This window comes from Dermacentor variabilis, chromosome 6 (assembly GCF_050947875.1).
Source record: "Dermacentor variabilis isolate Ectoservices chromosome 6, ASM5094787v1, whole genome shotgun sequence".
Classification (NCBI taxonomy): domain Eukaryota; kingdom Metazoa; phylum Arthropoda; class Arachnida; order Ixodida; family Ixodidae; genus Dermacentor; species Dermacentor variabilis.
In genome coordinates, this window is record NC_134573.1 from 141,746,740 (window position 1) to 141,765,269 (window position 18,530).

General features: G+C 53.0%; 1 protein-coding gene across 2 annotated transcripts in view; it reads left to right on the forward strand.

Moving 5' to 3' along the window:
• Positions 1-18,530, forward strand: part of LOC142585354 (uncharacterized) — a 373,752-nt gene that overhangs the window by 315,415 nt on the left and 39,807 nt on the right. For both annotated transcript variants that reach the window (XM_075696065.1, XM_075696064.1), the window contains one exon: positions 13,174-13,477. In XM_075696065.1, coding sequence (XP_075552180.1) covers positions 13,174-13,477 — 304 coding nt within the window. The remainder of the gene's footprint in view (positions 1-13,173; positions 13,478-18,530) is intronic.

Sequence of the window (18,530 nt, forward strand, 5' to 3'; positions counted from 1 at the left end):
ACCGAACACGGACGTTCACCGTAGACAAGTCACGCGATGTTGCTAACCGCGCACGCACCGCTCCGCAACTTAAGTGCGAACCTGTGAAATAAGCAGACCGCAGCATCGAAACGAGCTCCTCGCTAATTCTCGCCGACGTACTGCGTATACTTGTTCTCACGCAACTTCGCCGCCTTCTAATTCGACGTGTCATCGATATCAAACGGCGTGATCTTCCCCAACTTCGGCGGCCCCACGATTCCGTGATTCGTTCCAAAGCGTGGTATATAAATAGGCGCGAGAGTGTATAAATAAGCCCGATCCCCGTTTACGGTGTCCGCGTGTGTGTGTGTGTATGCGCGCGCGACGAAGCGTGCGGCTCGTTGGCCGCAGCCTGCAGAGGGCGCCACGCGCGATACATCGCGCGCACGTTCAGTCAGTCGCCCGCGCAAAGGCAGCCCGATCTCGTACACGTATCATTCGCTTCGCGCGCCCTCGGGGTTCGTTCTCTCTGCTGAAGCGTGACGCCACAAGCCTCGGCTCCGTTGCCGAGCCTTCTGCCGCCGCCGTCGTCGATCTCTTTTGTTGCCCGGAGATCGCTGCAGGCCGCGGAGGCAACAGCGCGTTACTCCAGGGCGTGCACGGCGATCCGCGCGCCATCTCGCGTTCCTTTCCGCACTTGTTATGCTTCCTTTCTTTCTTTATTGCTGCGCCCGGCGAAAGCACCTGTTGTTTTGTCTGCGGGGTCCGAGGGGTGAACGGACGATCGCCGCGAGGAACACAAAGATGGCGGCGTTGTGCACTATCCATCCACTTAGCCGCATCTTTATGTTGGTGCGGGTTGAGTGGTGAAGGGGGCGCTCGAGGGGGGAGCCGTGCCTTGTTGTCCGCGCCTCCGGAAGTTCGGTGCAGCGACGCCGAAACTGGGGTCCGTGTTCATAAACAGTGTTCATTTTTTATTCGACAGTTGTTCAGGAGGCGAGATAGCGCCCGCTAACCGTCGTAGTGGCTTTATAATTGGCGAATGCGGCTGACGAATGAAAAGCCGCACTCGCCTACCCTAATAGCACTAACGTCGCACCTATACCCCTGCGGTTGTACAAGGATTATGCGGTATACAGGGACAGCACGACTATAAGTGTTTGATGGAGGTTTCCTACATAGGAAACCTTCCAAGAAGCTATATTTTCCGGCTGCTTGAGAGAGGGGAAGGGGGAGGGGAGTTGAAGAATTTGCATGCAGAGGGCGTTGTAGGTACTTTCGGAGTAGGGTGCCTCGATGCGAGCGCCCTCTCTGCGGTGGAGGGAGCGTGCGCGAGGCACCCTATTTCGGAGGGCTTTTGGTTTTCGCACGTCTAGGCTCATATGTTCACAACACTTTTCACGCTAGAACTGTCCGTAAGATCAGACGGCAGTGAATGGCGATCCTGAGCACGTCATTAGCGACCATGGTCGGCCAATGGCAACAGCACTTACGCATGAGAAGTCTTGGGAATTCGGCCCCTGATGATTAAACTGGCCTCTCCTTGAACAAAGATGATGCTGCTCAAACATTTTTTTAGGCTTGAGGCTATCAAAAAAACAGAAAGCGAAATCCCTCGCTTCTATTTTCCTTGCTGGGATTCGTGACGCAGGCGAGTCATGAGAACAGCCGGATCATGAAATCATGACTCGGCTTTTTAGTCTTGCCATTCACCTCGCAGAATGGCTGTTGTCAGTGAGGGAGGCAAAGGAAATATATCTTATTGACTTCAGTGAAAACTGTACACGTCGACCTCCGGTATGGCCTTTAAGGGTTGACGGTAGCAGGGGTATGAAAGGTTATTGAAAGGTTGACTTCGAGCCGACAGACAGGCCTATTTTACGCAGGACACGTATGCGGCCATGGCGAACGCGGCAAACAAGTCTATCAAAGGAGTTTAATTGGCTTCTCCTTCTGTCTCTAAACGAGCAATGTCGAGAACGCGGTTCTATGTAGTGCACGAATTGCGCAGGCGGTGCTTCCGCGCGGTTTCGAACCTCCCGCGGTGCATGCATCTTCCGAAGTTTCGGCAACCGCCTTCGCGGGCAGACTGGCGAACGGACGGTCGGAACTGCGAAGCGCCTCGTGATGAGGCACGCGTTGCCTTCGTGGGAAAAAAACAAAAACAAAAAAATGACGGCTTGCGCGTTCTTGCGACCCAACGTGGCGTACAGCCACACTCCCGACGGATGCGCTAACGCACAGCTATAGCCGGGTATGGATGCTACTATACCTTTCGCAATTCGAGCGTGTCGATGAAAATGAAAGACACGGGGCCGCTGCAGATCGCGCTCGCGGACGGAACCCGCCTCCGCCGCATTCCGCACCCGCGGCGCGCACCAGAATGCCACTGTTGTTGCAGCCGCCAAGGGCCGCCCTCTGTGCTACAACCTGCACTTCTTTCGGGGCGCGAGGAAAAGAACAGTCTTTCTTTTGTTCAATTTCGTCGGAGACGAATACTTGTTTCGATTCAGTTTTATTATTACTTTTTCGGTCTCTAAAAAAAAAAAAAAGTTTCATAGAAGGCTGTCCAGTTGGTACATCGCTTCCGAACGCTGTCGACACTTATCCCTTTCCATGGCAGGAGAATTCAGTGAGTAAAGAAAAAGAAAAGTGAGGTAGTTCCTTCGTGGGATGCATGCGTCGGTGGCCTCACGGGTATACAGCATCGGGAAATTGCGCTGCTGGCGAGGGAGAGGGGAAGGGGGGCGAGGGCGCAAGCGGGCAGGCAAGCCAGGGCAGGAGCCTGTGTGCCTGCCCACCGACCGCAAAGTGTTGTAGTGAGAGGCAAACAACGTTTCGCATTAAAAATCACGCCACGAGGTGTAGAAGGCACCCAACGCTTAGCGTTACTGTAAATGGCGCCCTAAATTAACGGAACCGCATACAACTCTATAACGACGCTAAGGTAGTCGCGCCATCTGGTGTATACGAAAGGAGCGAACATATGGCGTGAAGGAGGCGAAACGTCTGATCACAACTCAGCCGTATATGTACGGCACGGAGGCTACTCCGGCGGGTGCGAAGAGAGAGAGAGAGAGAGAGAGAGAGAGAGAGAGAGAGAGAGAGAGAGAGAGACCGACCCGGAGAGGTCGCTGAGAATGCTTCACATTAAAAGAGCCTATAGCGATAACTTGCTACCGAATGCTGTCGACACTGGGCTCTTTGCTTCGTGGGCGAGTTCAGTCCAGTCGAAGCTAAAAATGAAATCGCCGAAACAGAGAACTCGAGAAGGGGCGCGTGGATAAACTCGGGACGAACGAAGCAACCCGTTTCGGAAAGGCGACTCGCGCGGTCGATCGCGAAACCGGACGTTGAAAGCGAAAGCACGTCGGAGGTATTAGCGAGCTATGATAAACGATGTCGAGGAACGTCCGATGTATCGGGAGACAAGTTTCGCCCGCAGCACCGCTAATGGACGCCGTCGTACGAAAATGGCGCCGACGTCGCGTGTATTGCGTTGCCGCCGTGGCTCCGTCTCTTCTCGCGAGAGGCGCGACGTGGCTCCATATATACTAATTGTGGCCGCGGCTGCGTCTGTACAGGAATGCGCGATAAGGTTTTGGCAAGGCGTTATCCGACACTCGCCTCAGCGTGGCAGGGCGCGAGGAGAATCGATGCATGGCACCGCAGAAAGGGAGACGAAGCGTTTGCAGAATCGTTAGACGCAAATTAAATGGACGATGTAGAAAGCTATACGCTGAATCGTTTTTTCGGGGAGGAATGAGGGGCGGGGGGGGGGGGGCCAGGCCGTGCGTGAAGGAATCGAAATCGCCGAGGAGGAACGGTGGTCTTCCGAGGAGAGGAAAAGGCCGCGAGACCGTTCCCTCCGTGCCCTAGCTGTTATCCCTTCCATCGTCTTTCCATCGTCGCCCGAGCGCAGGCGCTCGCGAGCAAGTATGGGGATCACCCCACTGTCTTGTGCGTAGACGCGGCCAGCAAGCACCGCATTTGTCACCGCAGCGTGACAATCACGAGACCGAAATATAGGCGTCGTCGGTTTCCAGAGCGAGCACTGCATGCAGAGGCAGAGGAGATATAGCGATGGCGTTAGCCATCGCGACGAGACCGCACTGGGAGTGCCTCATAGTTCTGACGGACTCTCAGACGGCGTGCAGAAATATTTCCACTGCCAAGATTGCCAGGGCCGCACATCGTAGTCTTATTGGGGCGCACCAGCTCCCGCCATACATACAAGTTGTGTGGACTCCGGGGCACGAGTCCTTACGCGGGAATCAGCCGGCACACTCCTACGCGCGAGCGCATGCGCACCGGAAGCCGCGAGAAGGTCACGCCGAGCAGCTCCGACCCGAGCCCGTACCATTAACCTACACGCACATCGTACAACACTATCGCCTTTCGCGAAGAACACTACCGCCCTCCTCGTAATGCCCTGACGCGAGAGGAAGCCGTATAACATGGCGAAAACTCCAAACACACATCCTCACTCGAGCCTCTACCCTGTCCCATAAAACCCTGCGCTGTATTCCAAAAAATGCACACGCTGCGATCAATGCGCAACGCTTTACCTCATGGTATTGGCTTGCGCAAGCGCACCACAGCTCTCACCCACGACACACCCCACCACACGGCAACGGAAGTCAGCGCTGTCCATCCTCGACGGACAGCTCAACCTAGTCAGCCGAGCGAGAAGGGAAACTAAGGCCGCTGGACGGAGGGGACCACCCACTGCACAGCGGAAGAGCTACCTAGGCTCGCGTGCTCTCTATAAAGTTTTCTGTCTCTCTCTCTTTCCTAAAACCGCAAGAAATAGTATTCAGATATTGTAAGGTTTTCGAGTATAAAGCCCGTCTGTCCGCGTTGACATCAGGATGTTCATTTGCGGGAGAATTGCTCCCGCTGTGACAGTGGCGTGAAGACGGAGTCTCTCTGTATAACAACTATCACTGGCATATATATACACCCCGTGCCGTCATCGGTATGCCTGCGCTTCCTTGTCGCATGCCGGTTTCTTGAACACGTGGTTTCTCAATCTATACATGGCGGACGAATTGACAATTGGGCCCCCGTGCAGGTTCGCAAGAGCCATTTGCCGGCGCCCATCGCTAACAATATGTCAAAAATCTCGAGTGGCTGTTACCTGCTCTTATGACAGAACGATTGAAGCCCAAGAACTTTTGCGTGTGCGTGTGTACGGTGTCCATCTTCTCGATCTGAGCCTCGACGCGAATCTTTGAATTACGTAGCTTCACCTCTCTGCCTGAAATATGTACTACATGCTCAACTTTGGTGCACTTCGAATACATTCCTACGTAGTATTTGTCTTTCCTGCGTCGTATTCGATAGATTAATCCAATAGCGTTGCGCAATTTTTGCTTATCCCCCTCACCCTTCAGCCTACCTCACCTCTTTTTGTTTGTTTGTGCGTTTGTGCGTGTGTGACTCTTATCGTGCGGCGTCACAATTAGCCGCATAGCGAACTAGCCATGGATGTGATAATTGAGGAGGCTGTTCGACGCGGCGTCACTTTAATTCCGGCTGCAGAGTCGAAACTCGGCGGAACAACGTGCGTAGTGTACTATGTTCTACTTTAGTCTTTAGATTTGTCCTGTTGCTCTTCCTTTCCTCTTTCCTCCCCTCTTTCCTATCTTCCATTTCTGTGTTGCTGTCACCTCCCTTCTGAAGAGTAGGCAGGCGTTGTGCCCCTTCCGGTGGCAGTTGCCAGCCTGCTCCTCGCTTTCCCTTTCCTGTTAACTGTGTATATGTATATATGTGTTCAAAACAAATAATAATAATAATATTAGCTCATAGATCAACAATAAGCGCCTGCATGTACGTATATCGGCAAATATTGTTACTGAACGATGACATCGAAGCGAATAACGAAGGCGGGCAGGCTGCACATTATAGGGGTCGCCTCCGTCCACGCCCGTGTTTCGCGCGCGGTGGCCAGCTAGCGAACAATGGCCCTATAGCTCCGGGGCAATCGTGTCGATGAAACCGCGATCGCGCGTGCTCCGCATCTGTGTCACGGCCGCGAAGGTGCGTCTCGGGGTGCGCGCCGGCCGTTCAATCAGGTGTCGGCCTCGCGTGGTATCGCCGCTCGGCCGCATTCGTACGTAGTTTCACAAAGCCGGCGCCTTTTCGAGCCTTGGTCGTTTCGTGAGAGGCAGGGAGAGTTCCTTGAATCCAGTTCCTTGAATGCACTAGCCGTCGTGGCACATAAGACGTAGATAGGAGCGCGCGTTCGTTCGTTCGTTCGTTCGTTCGTTCGTTCGTTCGTTCGTTCGTTCGTTCGTTCGTTCGTTCGTTCGTTCGTTCGTTCGTTCGTTCGTTCGTTCGTTCGTTCGTTCGTTCGTTCGTTCGTTCGTTCGTTCGTTCGTTCGTTCGTTCGTTCGTTCGTTCGTTCGTTCGTTCGTTCGTTCGTTCGTTCGTTCGTTCGTTCGTTCGTTCGTTCGTTCGTTCGTTCGTTCGTTCGTTCGTTCGTTCGTTCGTTCGTTCGTTCGTTCGTTCGTTCGTTCGTTCGTTCGTTCGTTCGTTCGTTCGTTCGTTCGTTCGTTCGTTCGTTCGTTCGTTCGTTCGTTCGTTCGTTCGTTCGTTCGTTCGTTCGTTCGTTCGTTCGTTCGTTCGTTCGTTCGTTCGTTCGTTCGTTCGTTCGTTCGTTCGTTCGTTCGTTCGTTCGTTCGTTCGTTCGTTCGTTCGTTCGTTCGTTCGTTCGTTCGTTCGTTCGTTCGTTCGTTCGTTCGTTCGTTCGTTCGTTCGTTCGTTCGTTCGTTCGTTCGTTCGTTCGTTCGTTCGTTCGTTCGTTCGTTCGTTCGTTCGTTCGTTCGTTCGTTCGTTCGTTCGTTCGTTCGTTCGTTCGTTCGTTCGTTCGTTCGTTCGTTCGTTCGTTCGTTCGTTCGTTCGTTCGTTCGTTCGTTCGTTCGTTCGTTCGTTCGTTCGTTCGTTCGTTCGTTCGTTCGTTCGTTCGTTCGTTCGTTCGTTCGTTCGTTCGTTCGTTCGTTCGTTCGTTCGTTCGTTCGTTCGTTCGTTCGTTCGTTCGTTCGTTCGTTCGTTCGTTCGTTCGTTCGTTCGTTCGTTCGTTCGTTCGTTCGTTCGTTCGTTCGTTCGTTCGTTCGTTCGTTCGTTCGTTCGTTCGTTCGTTCGTTCGTTCGTTCGTTCGTTCGTTCGTTCGTTCGTTCGTTCGTTCGTTCGTTCGTTCGTTCGTTCGTTCGTTCGTTCGTTCGTTCGTTCGTTCGTTCGTTCGTTCGTTCGTTCGTTCGTTCGTTCGTTCGTTCGTTCGTTCGTTCGTTCGTTCGTTCGTTCGTTCGTTCGTTCGTTCGTTCGTTCGTTCGTTCGTTCGTTCGTTCGTTCGTTCGTTCGTTCGTTCGTTCGTTCGTTCGTTCGTTCGTTCGTTCGTTCGTTCGTTCGTTCGTTCGTTCGTTCGTTCGTTCGTTCGTTCGTTCGTTCGTTCGTTCGTTCGTTCGTTCGTTCGTTCGTTCGTTCGTTCGTTCGTTCGTTCGTTCGTTCGTTCGTTCGTTCGTTCGTTCGTTCGTTCGTTCGTTCGTTCGTTCGTTCGTTCGTTCGTTCGTTCGTTCGTTCGTTCGTTCGTTCGTTCGTTCGTTCGTTCGTTCGTTCGTTCGTTCGTTCGTTCGTTCGTTCGTTCGTTCGTTCGTTCGTTCGTTCGTTCGTTCGTTCGTTCGTTCGTTCGTTCGTTCGTTCGTTCGTTCGTTCGTTCGTTCGTTCGTTCGTTCGTTCGTTCGTTCGTTCGTTCGTTCGTTCGTTCGTTCGTTCGTTCGTTCGTTCGTTCGTTCGTTCGTTCGTTCGTTCGTTCGTTCGTTCGTTCGTTCGTTCGTTCGTTCGTTCGTTCGTTCGTTCGTTCGTTCGTTCGTTCGTTCGTTCGTTCGTTCGTTCGTTCGTTCGTTCGTTCGTTCGTTCGTTCGTTCGTTCGTTCGTTCGTTCGTTCGTTCGTTCGTTCGTTCGTTCGTTCGTTCGTTCGTTCGTTCGTTCGTTCGTTCGTTCGTTCGTTCGTTCGTTCGTTCGTTCGTTCGTTCGTTCGTTCGTTCGTTCGTTCGTTCGTTCGTTCGTTCGTTCGTTCGTTCGTTCGTTCGTTCGTTCGTTCGTTCGTTCGTTCGTTCGTTCGTTCGTTCGTTCGTTCGTTCGTTCGTTCGTTCGTTCGTTCGTTCGTTCGTTCGTTCGTTCGTTCGTTCGTTCGTTCGTTCGTTCGTTCGTTCGTTCGTTCGTTCGTTCGTTCGTTCGTTCGTTCGTTCGTTCGTTCGTTCGTTCGTTCGTTCGTTCGTTCGTTCGTTCGTTCGTTCGTTCGTTCGTTCGTTCGTTCGTTCGTTCGTTCGTTCGTTCGTTCGTTCGTTCGTTCGTTCGTTCGTTCGTTCGTTCGTTCGTTCGTTCGTTCGTTCGTTCGTTCGTTCGTTCGTTCGTTCGTTCGTTCGTTCGTTCGTTCGTTCGTTCGTTCGTTCGCTTGCTCGCTCGCTCGCTCGTTCGTTCGTTCCTTTGCCTACGAGGGTGGCTCATACTCACTACATGCCCCTGTCTTTGCTTCTTTCTTTTCATCTTTCCTCCTCTTTTGCATGTGTGTGTTTGTGTGACTTCGCTGCGAAGGAAGTGATTAATGAACGCGTAATCAGAGATTGAGATGACGATAAAAACATATAGGAAAGACATGGAGTTTAACCAAAGGATATTCTCTGGTTGGCTGTCCTGCACTGGCAAATGGAAAGGAAATAAAAAGAGGAGTTAGAAAGATGTGAGAAGAAAAAAAAAAAACGGACGTCTAGGTGTACGGATGAACAGTATCAGAAAATGTGACCGCGCTGTCACACAGAAAGGTACCCAAGCGATCTCTAATTACCCCTGTCTTGCGCCGCCCAACTGCACCAACTGATCGATGCCTGCAAGTTTTTTTTTTAAATCACATCTCGCCATTTAATTCTCCGCCGTACTCGATTACATTTCTCTTCACACGGCGCCCGTTCACCGGCGACGCATCCATAAGAAGACCCGCCGGTGTTGCGTAGAGGCTTTGGCGTTGCGCTCCTAGCTAAGCCCGAGGGCGCGGGATCGAATCCCGGCCGCAGCAGCCGCATTTCGCATGGAGACGAAATGCAAAAAAAAAAAAGGTGCCCGTTTAAGCACCTCAGGTGGTTACTGTTATTCCGGAGATTATGAGACACACACTACGGTGTGTGTCTCATAATCGTATCGTGGTTTTCGGCACGTAAAACCTCAGAATTTAATCTAATCCACAAGAAGTCGTAGCGGTCTCCAACTCATCTGACGATCAGTGGAACGTCTGAATCATTTTTTTCGGGGGTCACGCTGTAAGAGGTGTTCGGCCGCGCCTTACCCTCGTCGACCGTTGGCTTCGCGCACTTAGCTCGAGCGCCACCTGCGTCGTTATTAAGAAACGCGCCCATGCGTCAACGCCGACGAGACCGGCAGAGGCGATCAGGCCTGCGCTGTTCTTCCAACCACAGAGTCTCCCTGTGCTTCCAACGGATATATCGCGCTACGAATTGCGCCCCGCTCCCGCCCTGCATGCGTTGGCGGCCGTATGTGTACCGGCCGCGCGCCGTATGCTTCCCAACGCGGTAGCAGTGGATCGGCTTGGCAGGTGGCCGCCCGCGCGCGCACCTCCGGTCTCTCGCCGCGTGCGCTATTACGCGCGCGTAGTGCGTTTACGCAACGCTACCGTCCAACAGCGCGCAGCAGCGAGGTGTGATCGCGTGGGCAAGCGGCCCTATGTTTCGCGTATAGCAGAGCGGCGCCCCGCAAATGAGTTCGTTCGCCACGGTCGCATCGCGTGGGCACATCGCTTCTGCGCCGTTCGTATTACTCGCCCCCCCCCCCCCCCGCCCCATCCCCTCCGGCACCTTGCCAGTATAGGCGGCTCTGCTGTACCTCGCCTGCCGTATGCTACTGCGGCGACAGGTGCGAAGTCCTCGGGAGATTTACCGACATCGCGTTCGCTCGCGTTCGTTGTTTCGGGGTTGGGGGGGCTCACCGCTGAGAGCTCTATTTTTCAGGTGACAGTGTGATAGAGAGAGGGAGGCATAGAGAAGCGAGAGGGAGAACTCGGCTTGGGCTTGATCTATGCATACCCCGCTTACGAAATGCGTAGACGGTCAGCAATTGGATGGTGTACGTGGGAGGAGCGGCGACTTTCGGACGTAGGATGCAGAAGTGACGGCTAGCCAAAACTTGTGCTGAGGGTGGCACCTGTACAGTGCATGGTAAAGCAGGTTGCTTGACCATGTCGTTCAAATCTAGCGTATCTTGTGTGTGCGTGTATGTGTGCGCGCGCGTGTGTGTGAGTGCGTGCGTGTGTGAGAGTGCGTGCGTGTGCGTCTGCATGCGCGCAGAGACTAGACTTCGTCTTGAGACTCGCGCACGCAGTGCTGCGCCTAAGGGTTGTGCAGTGCTCAACTCGGAGGTGCGTATACATAGTGCCTGTGACTATATAGTTTTTTGGGTATGAGGAACACTTCCCCTGCCGTACTTCCACTTCTGAACGGTATTCGAGAAAAACGCCGTAATTCTCAAGACGACAAACATTCTCTCGATCGTAAAAAGCTACACGAAACTCATGGCTGCGGCAAGTTGAAGCCTGCAGCGTGCACTTCACAGGCACCGTAGCGATAGCGCTCTTATTTTTCTTTCTTTTATTTTCTTTTCTCGTGGGAACTGCGGCAGGCATAGGTGAGTGCCTCAGTGTCGATACTTATACTTAGCATATTCTTGCGTGCTATAAGTATACCTACCCCGCCCCACCCCCAACTTATCGCATCACGTGCGCAGCGCGCACTGATATAGCATGCACACATGCCACGGAGCCTCGCTTATGGAGGTGGGCGCACATATTGTGCACGAGGTGGGAACCTCCGGAGTCCACGACCTTGGCGTTCATGAATATAGGCAGTTCGGCCCAGTGTATTTGCGTGCGTGCTTATCCGGCACGCCTCGTGGGCTGTGGCCTGATTTCATGAGATACCTCCCCGGTATTAGTTTGTTGTTTTGTTTTAGTCTCGTCACTTTTACATATTTGGTTTCGCCAGCTACGGTATTACAAAGCAGCCGTCGCGCGTATCGCAGGGCGAGAAGCTGCAGCCACCTTTCGCGCCGCAGCCTAATATACAGCTTCACTTCACAGCGTTATAGAATCCATAGGGGCGCATCGGTTCTATATGCGGCGGCACCGAGAGGCGGGCGGGAATCGGGAGCGCCGTTCCATCGACGCGGCCGATCTCGAATTGGCTTACACGCGAGACGATAGCAGCAGCGCGTCCGGTCCCCGTTGCCACCGTGCCATGATGCCCATGTGTGCGCACTCAACGGGCCGCGCAGAGGCGTTGTGTGCGGCCATGAATTATTTATACGGGGGGTGGGCAACAGAGCCGCGACGGGACACGTTCGAAAGCGCGAGGTCCTTACTTTTGTACAGTCATGGCTCCGGCAATTATCTTCGGCCAGTGGCGCTCATCTGCCGACTTCTCGAGCAGCCCGTGGGGAGTCGCGGCCCCTGTATATTGCTGTGGGAGCGAAGAATTAGGCGAGCATCCGCTGTAGTGCAGTGAGAACCTGCGTTCTCGGAGTCCTCTAAGCTTTCTTTCGTTTATTTTTTTGTAAACCACCACCGCTACACGTCGCCGATGTCGATCACTCACGAGACCGTCGCTCCATGTCTCGTTTCAAGGACCGTCCTGAGGCGCTTCTGGAATTGCAGTGCGCAGGCATGCCTGTAGGTGAGACGTATCGCGCCTGCTTCCGTGGCTAACCTCCCGTAATGAGGTTGCGCGCATCCTAATTACGTGCAGTATAGTCGAAGCTGCGGGTAGCATCGGCCAGTGTTGGAACGATTGCCACAGGAAGTGATCGTCATCTGTCTGACGATGATGCCAATGGCTACGATGATAATGATGACCACTACGATGGTGACGATGATGAAAAGGCGCAGCAGCATAGCTTGGACGGGTCGTCTTCCAGGTTCCATTGTTCCCGGTTGTGTCACGCGATCCGTAATTTCTGCTGCAGAGCACAGAACTGGGAAGGCTGAGTATAGTGTAGCACTCTCAAGTGTCTCTAATACGGATACGTGTACTGATGTGACCGGGCCCCCAATGCGAAGCAACGAACATAACGCGCCTAAAATTACCACCGCCGCCGTCTCGTTGTCGCCATAGCGGTTATCGCCTACCGCCTCGTCCGGCCGCGTCCTAAGGCGGTTCCTGGACGCCTTAACTGAGGCTAGGTGAGAGGTAGCTCAACTCCTTCTGCAGGGGATCTTCGCCTTGATTACGTTGCACGTAAGGCTGCAGCTAGAAGCACTGTACTGCCCGCTTTACGACCGCAATTATAGCCGGTTTACAGCGTCAATATGGCAGGTACGCGCACACACAAGCAGACGCCCGCACGTATTCACACATTAACACCATCTTGCGCAGTCACAGGAAGGTCGTGTTTTGCTCCTTGCTGGGATATTTAGTTCATAGCCATTGAAAATGAGAGGTGGGGTCCAAATCAACGCCCCGCTACGGCTCTCTCTAAATAACAGAAGCCGATCTCGAAGGTTACACTTTTGTTAAATGCTTTTACCAAAAACAATGGCTTAGTCGTAAGCACGTCATGGACGCCATGTTTCGGACACCACCTTTTATGAGCGCTAAAAAGACAGGGTTAGAAAAACACGTGGACAAGACAAACGCTCATCACTTTGTCAGCGTTTTCCTTGCCTATGTATTTTTCTATAACGCTTGCATTCCCGGGGGGGGGGGGGGGGGGGTCTCCATAGCTGGTGTTCAAATCCGTACCTCAGCGGCGATTGCAGCTGAATAACAACGTATCTCTAAGGCTATGATCTTGGGCGCTTCGTGCGCCGGAAGTAATTGCGGAGCCGGAAACACGTCATGCCCTCGATGACCGTCACGACACCACCCATTTCACGGTCGTTAATCTTTTCCTGAATCCTGTTGCATTGTACCCTTATGGCACTTCGACGGTCACTGTATTTACGAATTTTAGCCGCATTTTGCGACAGTGGTTGTTCGCATCCCTGTTTGCCCTCTCCCTTCTTGGGCCCATTGTGGTTCGCAGTACCGAATAGGTAAATAAAGAAATAAACGAAGTATGGCGTTTCTCCGCGAAACGTTCTGCATTGTAATCGGCGCGGCTTCTTTCTCACGGTGACATACCTCTCCCTTCTTCTTCCTGCGTGCCCTGCAGGAAAGTATGCCGCAACTGCAAGTGTCCCCGGGAGGATCACCAGGACGGTCCGATGGCCGCCAACCAGGCCGAGGTGGACCGGCTGCTGCAGAAGGCGTCGTCGCCCGCGTACTCGACGTCGCCGCCCCCGCCGCACCAGCAGTCCCAGCCGCACCATCACCTCCAGCAGGCCTCTCCGGCCGCGGGGCCCAACCCAAACCCCGGGACCACCGAGGCCGTCCAGCGTCAGTCGCATTCGGATGACGACAGCGGCTGCGCGCTAGAGGAGTACACCTGGGTGCCGCCGGGACTCAAGCCCGAACAGGTACGGAGGATCAAAAACGCTCTTCGGGTGCATGCTCTGTAGGCTGTGAACTTTCAGGTGTAGCGGAGGTGTAGGTTCGCATGTTTTATGACCCATGCGCAGCTCTAAATCAGTTAGATAGAAAAACCTTTGTTCACCTCGAACGAGATCTTGGGACCGCGGCCTCGCATATGGCAGCTACAAATGGCCGCAAAAGCGCTGCTGCGATATTTGAAAGCTATTGAGTCGCCGTCTGTGGTCTCTGACCTATCGATATCCCCAGTGGACTTTTTCTTCTTCTTTTAATCTTTCCCTCCACTTTCCTTCCCTTTCACCAGTGTAGGGTAACCAACCGGGATCAGTCCTGGTTAACCTCCCTGCCTTTCATTTATAATTTGCTTCGTCTCCCCTTTTGATTGCGCTGGAGAGTAAGGCTTGAGCTCATGTTTTCTTGCCTTCCTGCGGCGTAAAGTGACACTGACAGGGAAACCAACGTTTCACTGAAAAGCAAGACTTAATCATTTGAGATAGGTAAAGTGCTCTTAAAAACTCGCTTATTATCCCTCTGACCCCAAAACATAAATAAATGGAAAGTTAAATATTAATGAAGATAGAAGCCACACATTGCTATATTTTCATTTCGCTCGGTAACTGCACCACCTGTACCCTCAACGTGACCTAATGTGTTTAAGAATATTTCGGCGTACTTCTTTTTAACCTATTTTAATGTTATGCGTTTAAATTGATTTAACGTTGTCGCTGTATTGGTGCAGTTAGATTGAATGCGAACTTCCTAGGTTTACTCTGTGGTTCCTCTGTAAGATTCAGTGCACTTGCTACAACTGCCATCTAGCCTTTCCCGCGGCGAAACAACCTTGTTGTGCCGCTTGAGGCTGTGAGTGGCGTTCACAAACTCGTACTCCTACCATATGGGAATGGCCAAGAGCCCGATGTGCGACTCCTGTGGGTGCGAGGAGAACATCGAGCACCTATTGTGTACCTGCCCTCGCTACGATGTCCAACGCCTCTCTCTGCGGGCAACTTTACGCCGACTGGACTCGAGACCGTTCACCAAGTCAAAGATACTCGGACCGTGGCCACACCCGTCACTGGCTCGAAAAGCGATTCGTGCACTAGTGCAGTACTTGAAGTGCACCGGCTTAAGAGACCGCTTATAGCGTCCCTGTGTATAGTGTCCCTCCCACATGCACTCAGTGCTTGCTCTCTCCTCTTTCCCCTCTTTCTATTCCCCTTTTCCCCACCACCAGTGTAGGGTAGCAAACCGTATGCTCTTCTGGTTGACCTCCCTGCCTTTCCTATCCTTGTTTTCTCTCTCTCTCCGCTTGTTTACCGATAATCAATTAGCTAGGTCCGAGCAGACGCTGTCAGAATCAGTGACGTCACGGCGACCTAATGCACGAATTTACCGTTTCCTATTTGCGGCCTCTTATGCTTTTGCAGAAGTGTAATTTACTACATTACAGCTTAAGTAAATGCGATTATTTGGTGTCCCTGCAAGATCCTGTGTTCGTGCTAACGAACCGCCTAATCCACCACGTTTTATGTTGCGGCTGTTGCGTCACCAGTCTTGCAGTTGTCTTTTTCAACCACCCACCGCACTAGGTTTTCTTTCGCCCTTCCCGCATACTGTTCCTTAAAACGCAAGATCTCGGGTCTTTCAAGGCAAGAGTGATACACGTGACCGAGATTTCTATAATTGTTTGGGAAACGACGAACAACGAAGAATAAAAGCATGACGTGTAAACTTAGCCGTCTTACTTATTTGCCGTTCTTTAGCTACGTTTGCATGAACCCGATGAATTCGTGTCGAGTCGGCTTGTGCCGATATCCCGTCTTCAGATGGCGTGTACCTGCGCTCGATTAAACGCTAGCGGGTCGAGCCGAGTACGGTCAACCCTCTTGGCAGAATGCACGTAAACACTGTTTGGTTGGTCTCGGTCAAATGACTCGACTCGCCCGAGTCGAGCCAGCTCGACTTCTGACTCGACCTTCATAGTATTTCCACTGCACCTGCGCTGTCGCCGTCGGCTTCTCAGCTGCAGGAATCAGTGCGAAAAAACACATTCACCGCTTAGAGGGAGTGTTGTGTGCACCTTCGTGAGCATATTCTCGTATAGCTGTAGGCCTCACACGTTTTGGATATATGCATAGAAGGATCTAGCCAAGCAAAATTGGCGTTGCGCAAGCAACTTATGGAAGGTGAAAGTTAATTCGACCGGTTTTCGGGGCTAGCGGCGGGAGGGGGAGCGTTGGGGGGAGGCATCGGCTACGGAATGCGTTTCGAGAAAGGCTCGAGAAAACGAGCGGAGGGCAAGTGGAAGGGAGGGAGAGGGGGTGCATAACGCCGCGCTGCGGCCCCGTCAAAACCGTCGGATTATACGCTCGCAGGAGGACGAAGGAGAAGCGAAGTAGTGTGACGGTGATGGTTGTGGGGTGCGCAATAAACAGGAAGGGGGGGGGGGGGGTTCGTAAGCGAAAGCGAACACCAATAATGAAGAGAGCGTCGCCGGCGGCGGCAGTGGCGGCGACTGCTGCGTGCTGCCGCGCTGCCAATTACTCCTATTCAAAACGACCCGAACGCCGCGTTGCTTCGGGAGCGGAGACCCAAGCCGCGCGTACACGAAATGGCCCGGATTATTGCCCTGCCTTTTCTTTTTTTTGTGGCCCACTCTCCCCTCCACTCCCTTGCGTTGCGTCGCCGTCTCCAATCTTGTTTCGCGATTCGGAATTGCCGATAATGACGCGTGCCAGTGGAAGGCAGCCACGCGCTTATAGCTTTGGCATTTTCAGCGCATGCACGCTATTGATGGGAGGGACCCTCTTATTGCACATGCGCTGTCCGGCTTCTTGCTGTGCCGTTGCTGATGTCGGTGCAGTAGTCGCGCGGCTAATTTTCGTGCAGTACGTATGGGTGTATACTCTGCTTACGGCAGTCGCGCGACGTCTAATTAGCAGATCTGAGGTTCGTCCCCTCCGAGGACTGTATTTCTCCGCCTGAGGCGGCCTATGTAGACATGTGTCCGAGCTAACGCGCATCTTCTCGCGCTGGCGTGAGCGTCGTGTGTAGGGTCGGAGTCGTCGTAGGTTGTCGGGTGAGATGGAAACTATAAGTGAAAGAGGGTGGTCGGCTCCAGTAAAGTTTGCTGGTGGGCCAGTTTGTGATGCATTCTTCGTATGGCGTGTCTTGCAGCAGGTACAAAGCGTAGTGCCTGCTTTGTATGTGCTGTAAAACTGCTGCGAGGTTGTGTACTCGCCTGAGGAATCGACTGGTGTGTGTGCTGAAAAAAATTAACGCGACGCCTATATCGTTCCTGCCGGCGCTTGGGCGCTTTTCCTTTGGAGCCTTTCCCACATAGATAACTTCTACTATACAACTATTGGATGCTCTTAAGCCAGCTATAGGCGAGTATACGCGGTATACCGTTCGACGAAGGAACTGTAGAGAAATGCTGTCAAGTGACGAGGGATATGCGATGAAGTGTTGCGGTTTCCGGGATCGCTTTCCCTGGAAATGTCTGCTACAGGATTCAGTACTGCAGGCATACGAGATAATCGCAGCGGCCACCACGACGCCAAGGTTGTTAGAATAGTACGGCTGCTTTCTTTTTCTTTTTTTTTTATTTTCTTCGGTGCCCTCGCAGCAGGCCACGTTAATAATCGTGCTGTCAACGCCGGCAGTGGAGATAACCGGACATGAAAGCTCGAAGGTGGCTGGGCGTGCCTGGAGGTGATGTAGGCCCGGTCAGCCTTATCTTTTGCATATACTGATTGCTGCCTGCGTGTAGTTGTTTTGCGGCAGCTATGGGACGGAACTTCCTGCACAGTTGAGCACTTCCAGTTCTGTGCTCGTTCAATCGACGTCTCGTCTCTTTTTTTTTTTTTTCCCCTCATGTACTCGCGGCATGCAAAGCATAGGGGAAGGGCGTTCCTACATCAGAGTTCGCTCACACTGAGCCTTTGCTAGCCCCGGTAAGAATCATAACTTATCGCAGATAAGGTGTTCGATCTTCATACGCCGTTCGGTACTACGCGTTCGCTGATCTGCTTTCAAGTATCGTATGCATATTCAAAACGTGGCCCCGACGCCTGTGTCACGCGGTGGCCAGCACGATAGCAAACGCCGCTCTGTGCAATAACTCGCTATGTATTTTACTGTTTTCATGCGATGAAAGACATTCTAGCAGAAGGGGCGGTGCACACTCTTTTTTTATCAGCTGTGCTGTGCCCTGCTGACGTTGCGTAGAACTTGTAGGAGAGTCCGCGCGAAACCGGGACCAGCCCAGCAGTTGATTTCTGCGCGCAACAGCGTGCTTTCGTGGATCTCTCCGATAAGTTTTCTTTTGCTAAACCTGCGCTCGTCAAACTTACCTTCCACTCACGTCTTCGATAAAAAGAGAAGTGCTTTCGGAAAATAACTGAACGCTGCGCTGGGTCGTCGTCTTTAATTCGCTCCTCTATATACGTTTGGCGGATCTCGGGAGAGGTCGCTGGCTTCGCTAGGATGAGGAGAGCGGGGACGTGGTGGTTGTTCGCGGGCGTTCGGCTACTCGCATGGCGTAATCACGAGGCGCTCGTAAAAACACAGTGCTTCGAACGCCGCCAATCTGCGAGGCATGGCAGCCGGCCGAATATTCCCCCCCCCCCTACCCCCAACTGCGGCTCCTGAGAAACTCTCTCTCTCTTTCTCGTGAGATTGTCCTTTAATGTCGGCGGCGCCACGGAGGCGAGACCTCTCCCTCTTCGCCAGCTGATTGCCCCGGATCACCGATATTACATTTTGTATAAGGCGGGTTTTCTTTTCGGCGTCAGAGGTATTTACAGAGTATAACGTTGCGCGCGGCTGAATCGTTTGCGCTGGCCGTTTCTTATGTGACCGCGTGTGCGGAGATTTCGGTACCCGGGGCACTAATTTCCTCCGTGTGTGTGTGTCTGTGTCTCTGCTTCCTCCCCCTGCCTTCTAATTTGCCTTCGAGATAGCGTCTGGGTGGTATTTTCGCTCGTAGCACGAGGCGTTTCAGATCGTCGTAAACAGCGCCGGCCCTGCTGAAATCGT